The sequence below is a fragment of the Ailuropoda melanoleuca genome, chromosome X (assembly GCF_002007445.2).
Source record: "Ailuropoda melanoleuca isolate Jingjing chromosome X, ASM200744v2, whole genome shotgun sequence".
Taxonomy (NCBI): Eukaryota; Metazoa; Chordata; class Mammalia; order Carnivora; family Ursidae; genus Ailuropoda; species Ailuropoda melanoleuca.
In genome coordinates, this window is record NC_048238.1 from 13,475,491 (window position 1) to 13,492,004 (window position 16,514).

Consider the following 16,514-nt stretch of genomic DNA (forward strand, 5'->3'; position numbering starts at 1 on the left):
CAACTAATCTTTGATAAAGCAGGAAAAAACATCCGGTGGAAAAAAGACAGTCTCTTCAATAAATGGTGCTGGGAAAATTGGACAGCTACATGCAAAAGAATGAAACTTGACCACTCTCTCACACCATACACAAAAATAAACTCCAAATGGATGAAAGACCTCAATGTGAGACAGGAATCCATCAAAATTCTAGAGGAGAACATAGGCAACAACTTCTATGACATCGGCCAGAGCAACCTTTTTCACGACACATCTCCAAAGGCAAGAGAAATAAAAGATAAAATGAACTTATGGGACTTTATCAGGATAAAGAGCTTCTGCACAGCCAAGGAAACAGTCAAAAAAACTAAGAGACAGCCCACGGAATGGGAGAATATATTTGCAAAGGACACCACAGATAAAGGACTGGTATCCAAGATCTACAAAGAACTTCTCAAACTCAATACACGAGAAACAAATAAACAAATCATAAAATGGGCAGAAGATATGAACAGACACTTTTCCAATGAAGACATACAAATGGCTAACAGACACATGAAAAAATGTTCAAAATCATTAGCCATCAGGGAAATTCAAATCAAAACCACACTGAGATACCACCTTACGCCAGTTAGAATGGCAAAGATAGACAAGGCAAGAAACAACAATTGTTGGAGAGGATGTGGAGAAAGGGGATCCCTCCTACATTGTTGGTGGGAATGCAAGTTGGTACAGCCACTCTGGAAAACAGTGTGGAGGTCCCTTAAAAAGTTAAAAATTGAACTACCCTATGACCCAGCCATTGCACTACTGGGTGTTTACCCCAAAGATACAGACGTAGTAAAGAGAAGGGCCATATGCACCCCAATGTTCATAGCTGCATTGTCCACAATAGCCAAATCATGGAAGGAGCCGAGATGCCCTTCAACAGATGACTGGATTAAGAAGCTGTGGTCCATATATACAATGGAATATTACTCAGCTATCAGAAAGAACGAATTCTCAACATTTGCTGCAACATGGACGGCACTGGAGGAGATAATGCTAAGTGAAATAAGTCAAGCAGAGAAAGACAATTATCATATGGTTTCTCTCATCTATGGAACATAAGAACTAGGATGAACAGTAGGGGAAGAAAGGGATAAAGAAAGGGGGGTAATCAGAAGGGGGAATGAAACATGAGAGACTATGGACTATGAGAAGCAAACTGAAGACTTCAGAGGGGAGGGGGGTGGGGGAATGGGATAGACTGGTGATTGGTAGTAAGGAGGGCACTTATTGCATGGTGCACTGGGTGTTATATGCAACTAATGAAGCATCGAACTTTGCATCGGAATCCGGGGATGTACTGTATGGTGACTAACATAATATAATAATAAAAAAAAGAAAGAAAAAGAAATAGAACTTTGCCAGCCGCCCCCAGCATCCCCTCTGAAAGCCTGCAGCCATCACTGCTCCCTCTCTTGAAAGACCACCAACTCCTATAGTCCTCCTTTCTTTATGGTTCATCCAAACATGCGTCGGTTTAATCCTGCCCATTTGTGTCAGTGTCTCTTTAACTGTTTTCATCTGCAGTTTCCCCTCCATCCCTTTTTTTTTCCCCTACAATTTTTCTGTAGAAGAAACTGGGCCCTTTGATCCCAGAGGCTTGAATGTTGCTGATTACAAACTCCAGATGTAGTTCCAGGAGCAATTGTGCCCTGGAAATTTCCTGCAAGCTAGCAGTTGGATGCCCAGGCTTGAGTCCATTCTATTTTGATCACTTTAACATAAGCTTGGGTGACATAAAATGGTGGTGGCTTCTCTGGATGGGAGTCACTGATATTCAGTGCCTGGTTCATTCATTCACTGGGTGTTGCAAAGTGGTGATATTCTATTTCCAAATGGTTAAAAAGCGAGTTTTATGTATATTTCACCACAATTTTTGAAAAGTTGAAAAAAGATGTGTGTTCATACATGTGTGGTGTCGAGTGAGTCCCGAGTAGTCAGGCTCCTTGCTCCGCGGGGGAGTCAGCTTCTCCTTCTCCCTCTCCCTCCACCCCTCCCCCTGCTCAAGTTCTCTCTCTCTCTCAAATAAATAAAATCTTTAAAATAATAGTAATATAAATCATCAAAAAACTAATTTTATTACAGACCAAAAAGGAGAAAGAAAAAATAAAAACTTTAGCAGAAATGAATGCATATAAACCAAGATTAGTCTTGATGAAGAAAAAATATTAATCGGGAAAGAAAAGAGAAAGTTTAGTAATACTAGGAATGATTAGGTGTTACAGTCACTGCTAGCCACCTTTCCAATGTGAATTATACTTTAAAAATGTATACATACATAAAATATTATGCTAAGTGAAAGAGGTCAGACACAGAAGGTCACATATTGTATGATTGCATTCATATGAAATATTCAGGATAGGTAAATCCATAGAGACAGAACAAAGATTGGTAGTTGGGGGAGGGAATGGGAAGAAACTGCTTAATGAGTATAGGGTTTTATTTTGGAATTATGGAAATGTTCTGGAATTAGATGGAGGTGGTGGTGGTACAACATTGCATATGTACCAAATGCCACCAAATTGTTCACTTTTTTTATTTTTTATTTTTTTAGAGGCGGGAAGGGACAGAGGGAAAGGGAGAGAGAGGATCTTAAGCAGGCTCTACACTCAGTGCAAAGCCCAATGCGGGGCTGGATCTCATGACCGTGAGATCATGACCTGAGCCGAAATCAAGAGTTGTCATTTAACTGACTGAGCCACCCAGGCGCCCTTGAATTGTTCACTTTAAAATGGCTACTTTTGGGTGCCTGGGTGGCTCAGTCAGATAAGCATCTGCCTTTGGCTCAGGTCATGATCCCAGAGTCCTGGGATCGAATCCTGAGTTGGACTCCCTGCTCAGTGGGGAGACTGCTTCTCCCTCTCTCACTCCCCCTTCCCTGTGCTTGTGCTCTCTCTCTCTCTCAAAAAAATAAATAAAATCATAAATAAAGTCATAAATAAATAAATAAATAAAATGGCTACTTTAATGTTATGTGAGTTTCACCTTGATAAATTTAAAAAATAGGTATTATTAGATATGTATTTTATATCTAACACATGATTTACATATTATATATGTATTATATATCTAAAAATATATCCTTGAGACAGTAGGGTAAATTTGAAAATGGGCTGGATATTGGATGATATGAAAGAATTATTGTTAGAAATTAGCATTGATAATGAGGCTGTGAATACATCCCTGGGCCATTTGGGCCACTCAGACCCCTGTGCTTCCCTCGCCCCCCAAGTCTTCCCCACGATCCAGCCACTGACACCACTATGGCCCAGCTGAAGCTGAGGGCCTCCAGGACCCCAGTCAGCCAGAAGTTGACAACCTGTGCCAGTCATTAAGGTTTCTCTCCTCTCTGAGCTGCACATCTTCCCTCCCAGGTGCCCTGGTTCTCCTCAGCCAGCCGCTCCCCGTGAGGCCCTGCCATTGGGAGGCACTAGAGGGCAGGCTGGAGGGGAGAGAGCACTTGTTTCTGGGCTTTGCATGCGTAGGCTTCACCTGGCTGTAGTTAGTTTCAGTGAGAGACATTAATTCCCATTTTCAGCTTCCCCCAGAACCAACCTCATGGTGCCCTGAGAGACCCCGGCATCGATGCCCCCTCATCACGGCTCTGGACACCCCTCCTCCAAGCTGGTCAACCTCAATAGTTCCTCCAGTCCTAGGGCCGGTTGTTGGAAACATTTACCTTAGTGGTTCCTTTTTGCCTTTTTGGCTCTTCAATATATGGGCTAATCATCCTCCCCCCCCACCCCGGTTAATCATCCCTTATATTGAATTTTATCTGTGAAGTAAATGTCTTGTTTAAATTGGGAACCAAATGTGGTGAATGGGTCTAATTGCAGCTACAGGCTAATAAAGCTCAGCTGCAGATTTTTACCCAGACCTTTTTCCATTGCCTTTAAATTTCCCTGACTTTCCTCCGTCAGAGGTGGGTTTGAGGCTTACTCTCCTGTCTCAGTCGTGTGGCTGCCTCTCGAAGAAGACCTTTCCTTGCTGCACGCTCCGTGTCTCAGTGATTGGCTTCGTTGGGCAAAAGGCAAGATGAGCTAAGGCTTGGTTACAAATCTGGCAAACCAGCCAGTTGCTCTTTGCCCGTGGTTCTTTGGGCCCCAGCCGGTAAGAGGAGTCTGGTGGAAGTACAAGCAGCTGCCTACACGCTTCATCCTAGGCGCCTTCCCCGGGGCCCCACCCCGACTGGGCACTGCTGGCCTTCACCTAATTTAACTCTTGCACAAGGAAAGGGTTTGGGGGTTTGGTTTGGACAGACTTCTCTTGGTGAGTACTTCATGCGTGACAGCACATGAGCTTATTTCTTCCTCCCGTTTGGCTTGGCTCTTAGATTTCTTCCTCTTGTTGGGTTGCCTTTCCCTGAGGGGTTTTGGTTCTCTTAGTCCCCTTTTCTTGCGTGCTTCAAAAAAGGCTGGGGAGGAAGCCATTTTGTTCAGTCAGTGAAGCCCCAACTTTTGGGGAGGAACCAACGCTTACAGAGCTACTCTGGGCTTTGTCTGGTTTGCTTGTTGCTATGTCTTTAGGTATCTTTGAATAAAATTGGCCATGGTGTAATTGGAAAATGGGATATGAGAATTTGATCCCCGCATGCAGCCCTTTGGGCTGTATTCTCCAAATTGGGCAATCTTTTTCTGCAACACTTCTTGGCTATGATATTTGTTAGATCCCGGAGAAAAATGACCAATTAATCCATAAATTATAATATCATCTTGCAATTAGATTTGTTGTGTAAAAAGGAGTTATTGAGAAATTGGCCCTTTAAAATTTTGCTTGCATCTTGTGTTTTTGTATGTGTGTCCATGTATGTTACAAAAGTGAGCTATCTTCTTTACCCTCTGATGGTGTTGCTAAAATTAATTTGTAAGAGAGCTCTATTTAATTGGCTTAAAGGCAAGCACTTGTAAGAATTGGGCATTTTAAAACTCAGAAAGATGGAAACTAACCCAAATGTTCAAGTTCACACGATCTTGGAAAATATTTGGCATTAAAGAGCTAATTTAAGGTTGTCAGTTTAATTACAATGGACATGTCTTTAGATTTATGACCATTAAATGTAAAAGTTCATGTTATTTCCATTGAAGAATTTGTCAGAAAAGGGTGGTTAACGGGGCGCCTGGGTGGCACAGCGGTTAGACGTCTGCCTTCGGCTCAGGGCGTGATCCCGGCGTAATGGGATCGAGCCCCACATCAGGCTCTTCGGCTGNTAACCCAAATGTTCAAGTTCACACGATCTTGGAAAATATTTGGCATTAAAGAGCTAATTTAAGGTTGTCAGTTTAATTACAATGGACATGTCTTTAGATTTATGACCATTAAATGTAAAAGTTCATGTTATTTCCATTGAAGAATTTGTCAGAAAAGGGTGGTTAAAAACTTAGAGCTTTGTCTAATGCTTTATGAAGTTTTATGGGTGATTTAGGGCTGGAAATAATAAGGGTAACAACTCTGTATGCAAGGAAAGTGAGACTGATTATTTAAAGAGGGAAAAGTTAGAACAAAATCTAACTGTAAAAAAGGACAGTTGTAGAAGGCTTGTTAGAAGGAAAATCTTTTTGGTAAGGAATTTTGTACATGGTCAGGACTAAGATTATACAGAACGAACATGGAAAAAGATTTATTAGGGAGTAATCAACACCTGCAGAAGAGAAGGGAAAGTAAAAGAGCAAAATGAGGCTGAAGTTGAACAGTGATAAAATATTAATAGAAGCCTTAGCTGATTCTGAGGAGTTCCGAAGATGGATTACCCTTCAGTACCATCCTAAATTGGGGCAGAAAAGTTGGACTTCCATAACAGCCATTGGATGTGACCACCTGGGAAGTAGGCATGGCCTTCCCAAGGCAGCTGTCTTCGGTCAAGGCCATCCCTGATGGCCTCAGAGTTGGGAATGGTTGGCAGGCTCCCCGCAGCTGAGAGTCCTTCATTCCTGGTGGAGATTGTAGTTGGTATATCACAGCATCCACAGCAACTCTGATCCAAGCAGTGCCCTGGATGTTCTTGTCAAAATAAGTTTATATCAACATGGGAGATGACAGGAAAAAAGCGACTGCATAAAGTCTTTAAAAATTCATCTTGTTGCAGGGCACCTGGGTGGCTCAGTTGGTTAAGCATCCAACTCTTGATTTCGGCTCAGGTCATGATCTTAGAGTCATGAGATGGAGTCCCACATCTTAAGATAGTCTCGCTCTTCCGCGCTCTCGCTCTTCCGCGCTCTCGCTCTTCCGCGCTNCGCTCTTCCGCGCTCGCTCTTCCGCGCTCGCTCTTCCGCGCTCGCTCTTCCGCGCTCTCCCCCTTCCACTGACCCTCCTCCTTGCTCTTGCATGTGTTCTCTTTCTGTCTCTTAAAAATTAATAATAAAACAAAAAAATATATTCGTCTTGTTGGAGTAAGAGTTTTAATATCAAGTACATGGTATGAGCTTGGGATTTGGTTTTCCTCTGTTAAAATGACCATTCTTTGAGATGATGGGTCTAAATGGTAAGCGAAGGTTTTTATCTTTAATCTCTCTAGAACAATGAAGTTTGTATATTTTGTCTTTATTAGGTCTTTGATTAAGCTAAGGTTTCCAATTTTCTCCCATTTTCCTGACTTGAAACTATTGAGAAGTAAACCTGTCCTTTTTTCCAGAAGCCCTGCAAACTGAAGCTAGACAACTTGAAGGAAACTTCAGAGCAAATTGCCACACTGGCCCATGTTTTTCTGTTGCTATATGGGTCAAAGATCACCAGGACAAGTTTATTCCAGCCATACTGATTTGTTGGATCTGCCATTGGAAATTGCAGACCTTGAGATAACCACGGATGGGAACAGTTTTATGGATCAAGGACAACAAAGAGCTAGAAGCAATGGTGACTCATCAGCTATTGTCCAATGCTGAGGACACCCCAAATTGTTTGATTGCTCACAGGAATAATCAGGCAGACCAAGCCGCTAAGCTGGCAACCCTTATGAAGACTGCAAAACTCTTTATAATGGCTTCAGTACTAGATGTAGACTTAAATACCAGGCCCAATATCCCTGGGAGAGCCTCAGAAGAACTAAAGAATGGGGATTTGGATACCCTGCTGGCGCTGAAGCCAGCTGGAAATATAATGAATCTTTATCCTGGAACATCTTATGGAAGAAATTGTTGGTTAACTATATTCACCAAAGCACCCATCATGGGTGAGATACTATTCTTCAATGGATCCAGAAGTATTTGGTGGGGCCCAATCCTCCAATAACTATTCAAAAATAAGACGGTTGTAGTAGTAGTAATAATACATTTGTGCTAAAAATAATCCTAAGACTGGGACCCCATCAGTTCTAAAAGGTCTGTAACTTAGAGGCACAAAACCTAGAGAAGACTGGCAGGTAGACTAGACCATGATGCCAAAAACATGTTGGTTTTTCTTTGTTTCATTTTTTTTATTAAAGTTTTTTTTAAAAGATTTTATTTATTTATTTGACAGAGATAGACAGCCAAGAAGAGAGGGAACACAAGCAGGGGGAGTGGGAGAGGAAGAAGCAGGCTCATAGCAGAGGAGCCTGATGTGGGGCTCGATCCCATAATGCTGGGACCACGCCCTGAGCCAAAGGCAGACGCTTAACGACTGTGCAACCCAGGCGCCCCTTCTTTGTTTCATTTTTGTTTTTGTTTTTTTTAATTTGAGTAAGTTCTATGCCTGACATGGGATTTGAACTCATGACCCCGAGATCAAGGCCTGAGCTAAGATCAAGTCAGCTGCTTAACCAGCTGAGCCACCCTCATGCCCGTGTGTGTGTGTGTGTGTGTGTGTTAATAGATCCTAACCCATGGCTATTTTGTGTTCTTTACCATTGTCTTTACATAGATAGTTTCCATTACCTTGAAAGTATATAATTAAAGCTGAGACTTGGGGAAACAGAACAAAACTCATGAATGCCTGTACTCAAATATGCAATATATGTATTTGAGATTTGAAGTTTTTGAAATGCATGTATTTTCCCACTATTCCATACTTGACAAGAGTTTTGGATGTATCCCTTTCCTGCTGGAGCTGGCTCCCCAGTGTGTGCCAGTCTAACAGTGCCCTCCATGGCCTGCCGTCAAAATGCCTGAGCAGGGGGCGCCTGGGTGGCACAGCGGTTAAGCGTCTGCCTTCGGCTCAGGGCGTGATCCCGGCGTTATGGGATCGAGCCCCACATCAGGCTCCTCTGCTATGAGCCTGCTTCTTCCTCTCCCACTCCCCCTGCTTGTGTTCCCTCTCTCGCTGGCTGTCTCTATCTCTGTCAAATAAATAAATAAAATCTAAAAAAAAAATGCCTGAGCAATCTGGGTATGAAGTAAAATCCTGCTTGTGTTCCCTCTCTCGCTGGCTGTCTCTATCTCTGTCAAATAAATAAATAAAATCTAAAAAAAAAATGCCTGAGCAATCTGGGTATGAAGTAAAATCGTTTTCTAAATCTTTAAGTGTCTGCCAGAAATGTGGAAGTGTATAGCAAATACTAGAATTGGCCACATTCCTATAAGGACTAAAATCAGGCTTAGCTCAGAAGGATGGTATTGGGTAATCAAATTAAACAATGAGCTCTCTGTTCTATGAAAAGGCAAATACTCCTTCCACTACCTACAACCACAGTAGTATCCAACAAACATGAAATTTAACTCTTGATGAAATAATACTCTTGGCTGCTTTAAAGGTTAGTAGGAGCTTTTCTTTCTTTGAAAATACTGAGGTGGACTAGTCAAACTAGCATGGTTAACTTAACTCCCATTGACCTTTCAAGACACAGCTCAGATGTTGCCTTAACCCTTCCTTAAATCTCTCTACTACCAGAAGAAAATAGCCCTCAAGAAGTTATTTTGCAATACCTATATCTTATGAATTGTTGTTTGTATGTGTCACTGTCCATTACTGGCCTGGGAGCCCTTATTCTAAATCGTAGTATGCCCAGGGTCTAAGAATGCTCAGAATGTAGTAGGCGCTCAAATGTTTCACTGATGCGTGAAAACCTTCTATTGCCACCAAGTTTATCCTGGGGTGATCTTTGTCCTGTGGCTGGCTGAGGTCTTCTCAGAGTAGCTGGGGGTTGTTGCTACCAGGAAACGCTCCAAGAGGTTGCACAAAGAAATATCATCTTGGGGAATTCAGGGTTTGGCTTTTACCTGTATAGGTTCAGAAAAACGATGAGTACCTTTTATCTAATCAGAGGCACTTAATAAGTATTGGAAGCTTTCTGAGTGTTACATTCTGCGGGGCAGTGGTAATACAGGAGTTCAGTGGGGACTGTTCTTGCCCTCACTTCATTTACTACCTGGTTGGGGGAAAGAGTCAATTCAACAAGCCTTTACACTGAAGAGGGGGACTGGCTTGGGATGAGAAGTACAACATGCTAGGGATGGATAACATGGTACACCTAAGACACTCTGGACATCAGAGGGACTTCCTGGCGGGACCACTCAGGATATGTGCTCTTCAGAACACAGCCCTCGGGCCTGATTTACAAAGTCAAAATGTCCTTTTATTAACAATAAGCAATGGAAGAGCTTCACTGGAGGGAAAGGTACACATATCTACATTCTCTCTCTCTCTCTAGTCAGATTCACATAGGGAGGCAGATTATAATGGCAATTTTGTTTGGTAAGAAATTAAAACAATTTTCCCTGCTCAAAGGCATTAGGATGATGGGGCCTCCATTCCCACACTAGGAGTTAGGCTGGTGAATAGGGCCATTATTTTTGAAGTTCTCTTTTTCTGACTGAGAGTCTCTCTCCCCCAAACATTGCATGGATGGCTCTGTCAGCCAGGCTTCCCTGACTCTCCCTTTTCTAGGTTTCTAATCTTCTAACAGAAACACTGCTTCTTCGTTTTTTAAAAAAAGATTTTATTTGTTTATTTGACAGAGACAGCCAGTGAGAGAGGGAACACAAGCAGGGGGAGTGGGAGAGGAAGAAGCAGGCTCCCAGCAGAGGAGCCTGATGTGGGGCTTGATCCCAGGACCCTGGGATCACACCCTGAGCCAAAGGCAGATGCTTAACGACTGAGCCACCCAGGCGCCCCAGAAACACTGCTTCTTTAGATTTGTCAATACCTTCGATCGTATTATAGGGTATTGTCGGGGAAGAAAAATTTCCCTCTATCCTTCATTCTTCTAGCTAGTCTGAGAATCAAATTGACAAAGGACAGATTAACGGGAGAAAATAAAATTTAATTACATACATATGACGAATCCACACAGACATGAGAGTCCAAAGACAGGCAAAATGAAGAGGGTAGGGGTCTGGGACTTCAAAGGGAAGGAAAGCAACTTTCATGAAGATGAAAAAGTAAATGTTTGGTAAACAGATGTTTGCTGGGCTACTCAAACAATGGGACACAAAGAGGAATTTGATTAAATTGGCTTGCTGTGGTCATTCTTGTCCACCATACCTAGTTCATAGTCTAGTCTAGTTACTTATGGTGCTAGCTCTCTGGAGCAGGTCCTCCATATTCTTTTAGGCAGTTAGGGGGAAGTTTCAGGTTTCTTGCTGAGTGTTTTTGGGCATTGGTTATTTTCAGCTTGAAGTAATCTGCATACTAAAATGGCACATTTTGGAATAGCCTGCCCTTGGCCCTTGCAGTTTGTTGAGGTCTGTAATTTACTGTCAGCAAAAAGTGTACTAGTAGTAGTAGTAGCCTCTGTGTGTTGCATTAAATTAAGGGTTGGCAATGACTCTCCTCAGGACTTTACACACCAGGGTGGTCAGCTATATTAATCGGGGAGTCCATATTCCATAGTACAGCTGCAAATGCTTCTGTCAACCATAGCTCAATCAAACCAGCAGCTTTGCTAAGTAGCAAAATGAAGGTTAGAAATTGGTTTTCATTGGTGGGATTAGAAGTTTGTTAGCTAGTATAACAGGTGAGAGAAATGGGCTTGAATTGGTAAAATCAATGATACTCAAGACATGCGTTGTTATAGAATATGTGAGATTCTTCTCACCATTGCATTGACAAGGCATTAGAACCTAGCAAGCTGGAAGCCTGTTCCCTTAGGGATAATGCCGTAGGCTAAACCTCCAAATGGCCCTGTGTCCAGGTATGAACTCTGACAGTTCCAGTTCCCCGATAATGGTTATGAGACCAACAAAATCCTCTCTCTGTAATCATGGTGAGTCTACTTTTTTTTTTTTTAAGATTTTATTTATTTATTTGAGAGAGAACGAGCTGGGTGAGGGTCGGAGGGAGAAGCAGACTCCCCACTGAGCGGGAAGCCCCATGTGGGACTCGATCCTGGGACTCCAGGACCGTGATCTGAGCTGAAGGCAGTCACCCAACCAAGCCACCAAGGCACCCCTGTGGTGAGTCTACTTTGAGTGCCTTGCATTTCCTGCAAAATGATTGTCAGAACACGTGAAACAACAGAGAGCTGGGACATCACTGAACTTACTATTCATAAAAACTATTCTGTGCCTCAGATACACGGCTGCTTAATAAACATCTGAATAAATGTGCCTACATTCAGGTTATGTGCAGGGCACTTAGGGAGCCTGGAGAGAATACTCCCTACCCAATGAGGAGGAACTGTTTATCTCGGGACCTTCACCTTCCTGGCAGGTACAGTTCTTAACAAATGACAATTCCTTGAGCAAATGTGAGAATAATTAAGGAAGACAGAACCGTGGGGTGCCTTAAGACTCGGAAATAAAAAAATGATAACCCTTGCAAACCTAAAATGCAACCCTAACAATGGATTCCAGCAGAGATAAGCAAAGTGCTTTATAGAGCTTTGGTTTAAGTCTTGAGAGTGACCTCTTTGAAGACATTTACGATAAAAATCTAAACAAAGAATGGGTATATAAAAACATCAGGTTAGTCTGACCCAAGGAATAAGAGAATGATCCGAGACCTAAAGGACCAGGCAGAAGCTCTTCTTTCTCTGCCCAGTGTCGGAAGCTGTGCATTACTTCTGTTATGCTATATTCCTTAGAAGCAGACCACTAGGCCTGGCCCACACCCTAGACGAGGGGAATCGGACTCCACCTTGTGGAGGAAGGAGCATCAATGAACTTGTGGAGAGATTTTAAAATCACCAATTGCCTATGGTAAAGATGTTATGGGACCTCCAAAATTCATATTTCTCTCAGGATCAGTAATAGTTATACTTCTCTCGAGCAACCACTTTGGTTTTATTCTACAGTGTTGTGAATCACTCTGTAAATTGTGTTTTCCTCTTTTCTGAGCTGTCAAGAAGCGCAAAATAAAAATTTGGCTCACCTCCAGCTTGTGTACAAGACCTCAAGTCATGTGTTTTATGGATTCAACTCACCCATGACTTCATCTTATTTTTCCCATCCTTCTTTCACATTCACTTTCTACTCATTTCCCTCCCCCCATATACACATAGGAATGAATGAATAGCATGATATAGATCTATATCTCTACACACACACATATACCCAAATCCCTTTTGAAATAAGACCATGTATAAACAAAATAAATACAATTAACTATTTTCATCTTTTAAGACTTGATGTCACATAGTTCTTTTGTTTTCATAATAAAGATAACTACTGATTTTTTCCCATACATACTTAAATAATACAGAAAACCATGAAGTAAAAATACTCCCAAATCTCACTACCCAGGGAAACACATTATTAACATTTTATTAAAATTCTTCTAAATATCTCTTTACAAACATACAGGCAATTCTATATAAATGGATTTTTTATTGAAGTATCATTGACACACAATGTTACATTAGATTCAGGTGTACAACATAGTGGTTTGACAACAATACTATACATTATGCTATGCTCACCACAAATGTAGCTACCATCTGTCACCATACAGTGCTATTACAATAGTATTGACTATATTCCCTATGCTGTACCTTTTATCTCTGTGACTTATTCATTCCATGACTGGAAGCCTTTATTTCCCATTCCCCTTCATCCTTTTTGTCCATTCCCTACCAACTTCCCAAATGGAATTAAAAAAAAAATTTTTTTTTAAAGTAAGCTCTGCACCCAACATGGGGCTTGAACCCACAACCCAGAGACCAAGAGTCACATCCTCTACCCACTCAGCCAGCCAGGTGCCCCCGGAATTTTTTTCTTTTAAAGTTCACTATGCTGTATGTATGTTTTCTAGGTCAAATTTAAAAAAATGTTTATCATTCTTAGTAGCTGCATGGTGTTGCATTGTGCCATTATTTAACTACTGTGCATTTTGACACTCAACTCTCTGAAGAGGTTAGAAAAAGCATTACCCCTACATTTATTATGCATCTTGCTGGGAATTTTACCTTTAAGAAGGTGAGGCATGGTGGCTGAGACCATCAACTTTATATAGAATCTGGCTATGGGTTCATTATCTACTGCTCTAGTTTTGCAATCTCAAAGCTGGACTGAGGTGTTCTGCCCATGAGATAAAATACTGGTACTTTCCCCAAATTTACAGAAACAATTAAAATTGATAGATGGAATTTCCACAATCTTGAAATTTACTCTCATGTATATTATTACATTTTTAGCATCTGCTACCACTGTCTTGTATTTAGCTTTAATAAAAAAAATGGTAAAGCATTTACGTAAAATTTCATAATGAGTTATTTAATATATCAGAATTTCATGAGGGTCCGTGACTTTCAGAGGCTCGGTCATTAGAGATCTGGTTCCATCAGATGAGCAAAACTGCATCCCCTGCCCCAATCCTGTCAAGAAAAAAAAAATCGATTCAGCAAACCTAATTTGTTTAAAAATTTCAGTAACGAAACTAGCAGAGAAAACAGGATAATTCGACATGTATTAAGCGCCGACTGAGTGTGGAGAGCTGTGGTAGAAGACCGGGCAGTTCAGCCAAAGTGAATAGGACGCAGCCCCCATCCCGCAGGAGCTCAGGACAGGTGCTGAGAGCTCTGATGGATGGTTAGGACTCGGGGGGACTCGGGGCAGGTGTCCCAGCCAGAAACCTCAAATTCTGAAAGCCATTATATCTCTCCCGCCTTGAAAGTCACGATTTCCCCTTATCCCTAATCATTTGGGCTCAGTTCCGAAGAGGAGCAACAGAAACAAAAACACAACAAAACGTCCCCACTCCTGCTCCCTCCCAAACACTGGACTATTTCTAAACTTTTCCCTCAGGATAATCAAGAGTACCTTTCGGTACCGGTACATCGCTTACAGAAAACTACAAGTCCCCGTAGGCTGCACCGGCAACCCAGTGGACACTCTTCGCGTTTCAGAACGCCGCCATACGCTCCAATCCTGAGCTGGGCCTGTGAGCCGTGCCTGCGCAGCCTGCTGGGACTTGTAGTCCACCTCAGATTCTTTTTCCCTCTCTGCGCAGACTCGCGCGGCCTGTGTTCGCCCTTCGGCCCTGCAGAAGCCCAGCCCAGACTTCAATGCTCCCCACCCCCATCCCGCTCCATCCCGTCGGGGGCCAACCTCCTCCGGTCACGTGGGAAGCAGTTCATGCGGCGATTGGCCGTGGGGGTTCGGGGGCGGGGCGCGGGGGCCCTGAAAGGTTCCGTGCCCCCTTGTCGGGCCGCTTGTTTGGTTGCTGCCGTCACCTCATGGCGACGCGGGTAGAGGAGGCAGCGCGGGGAAGAGGCGGAGGCGCCGAAGAGGCTATTGAGGCCGGACGGGGCGGACGGCGACGCAGCCCGCGGCAGAAGGTCAGTCTGGGAGGCGTCCGCGTTGTTGCCCGGCCGGGGGAATGCCCGGGCTAGATTTTTCGGGGTCCACATCTTCACTCTCTCCGGTTACCTTTAGCCACGGGACGAACATCCGGCCTTTTTCCTTCCCGGGGGTGACGACAGTGGGAGCAGGTGGGGGAGGATTTGGGACTGGGATGGATGGGGTAGGAGGGAGTGAAGGTTGGGGTTTTGGGGCGCGCGGCAGAGGTGGGGAGAAGGCAGGGGGCGCAGCCCGGTGGGAAGGGGAAGGGGAGCGAGGCGGGGGCGCGCCAGGTGTGACAGCCACGTGCGGCCGGCGCCGGGGAACCCCGGGCGCCAGGTGTTCCTTTTCCCAGCCCCCGCCCTCGGCGTGCTTTTCGTGCTTCCAGCTCTGGGCGCCACGGTCGGAGGGCTGCCTGGGTCAGGGGCTGGCCCTGCTCTTGCAGGGCAGGTGCGCAGGGCGCGCTGCGGGTGCTCCCGGGCGACGCGGGCGAGGCTGTTGCGCAGCAAGATAACTGCGCGGGAGCCGGGGTTGCACTGCGCCCCCTTCCCCCGCCCCCCTGCGCTCCCCGCCACTGCGCGGGCGGGCGAGCGCCGCGGGGCTGGAGGGGCCACTTGGCTCCCGGGTCCCAGGGCTCGTCTCTGGGCACCACGGGCCTGGCTACACGTGGGGCCGGCGATGGGAAGATGATGCTGTTGGACCTGGGTCCCGCAGAGTTGGGGGTAGCATCGCTTGATAGCCGGTCTTCCCATTTAGTCCTCCCTCCCCTTTCTTGCTCTTTCTTTATTTACCCTCCTTTCCTTTTTGGGGGGGAGTGAGCGGAAACTTGAGCGCCTCCCTCACCATGGCCTTTGGTCTTTCTTAATCTGGGAGACAGGCTGGACCATTCCCCTTGCCTTACTTGACTCACGTCAAGGAGTTTTCAGTGTCTCCCTGGATACAGGAAAATCGAGACCTTCAGAATGGGAGAATTCCACTTGTTCTGGAGTCAGTGGGTGGAGTTCGAAAAAGATTGCACAACAAATGGGGTACAGGGCTTTCAGGGCCCAGGAATGGAAATCCGCAGGGAAAGGCGCTGGAAAGGTGGACACCCTGTCTCTTTTTCCTTATAGTGGAACGTATTGAAACATTTAACTTGTTGGACGTCCTGCTTGATCACTCAGCTATTTAATATTACTTAATTATGCATTTGAATACTCTCAAAAATCACTCCTGTGTGAAATTACGAAATAATTTTCTTATGAGATTTATGAGCTTGAAAAAGGAGAACAAAGGTTTGGTTTACATCTGAGAAAAGTGTCCAGAATTGGTTTTTGGGGCCTGTTTCTAAGGTCGGGTATTTTCATATCTCCTTGCATAAGGGTGTTAATACTTCTCAGTTACCTCTCTTTCTCTCTTTGTACTCTAAAATAAAGATCCAGTACTTGAAGGACTGAAAAAGAAGCTGTGGACCTAATGTACTCTAGGGTTTCAAAACTGTCACTTTGGACACTTCATTTATTCCCTGAGGGTGGGGAGCCAATCTCAGTGTTTCATTTCATAGGTCCCCCAGGGGAGGACTCTGATAAAAAGTCGCTGTAATTGAGGACGTAAGTTCGTGTTTATGCCACTAGGATAAGGACCAAAAGTCTGAATTAGGAACTGAGGTTTAATCAACTAGCATTTTAAACGACTGAGATAAGAGGTAATGACCCTTTGAGGCAGCACTCTGGGTAACAGCTGGATATGAATAGCCATGTGTTTCTGTACTGTCTCATTTTTGTTTTCTTATCTCATGTACCTTTTTTCTTTGCTCATGTTTTTCTGGGCATCTTTTTTCCTTTTGATTTCCAATTGACTATGACCTGGAATCGAAATACATGG

General features: G+C 43.9%; 1 protein-coding gene across 1 annotated transcript in view; it reads left to right on the top strand.

Annotated features, from left to right (window-relative positions):
- The first annotated feature begins 14,495 nt into the window (after positions 1-14,495).
- TXLNG (taxilin gamma) overlaps positions 14,496-16,514 on the top strand; it is a 53,392-nt gene continuing 51,373 nt past the window's right edge. Inside the window, exon 1 of the mRNA XM_002920148.4 lies at positions 14,496-14,650. Coding sequence (XP_002920194.2) covers positions 14,549-14,650 — 102 coding nt within the window. The 5' untranslated portion in view covers positions 14,496-14,548. The remainder of the gene's footprint in view (positions 14,651-16,514) is intronic.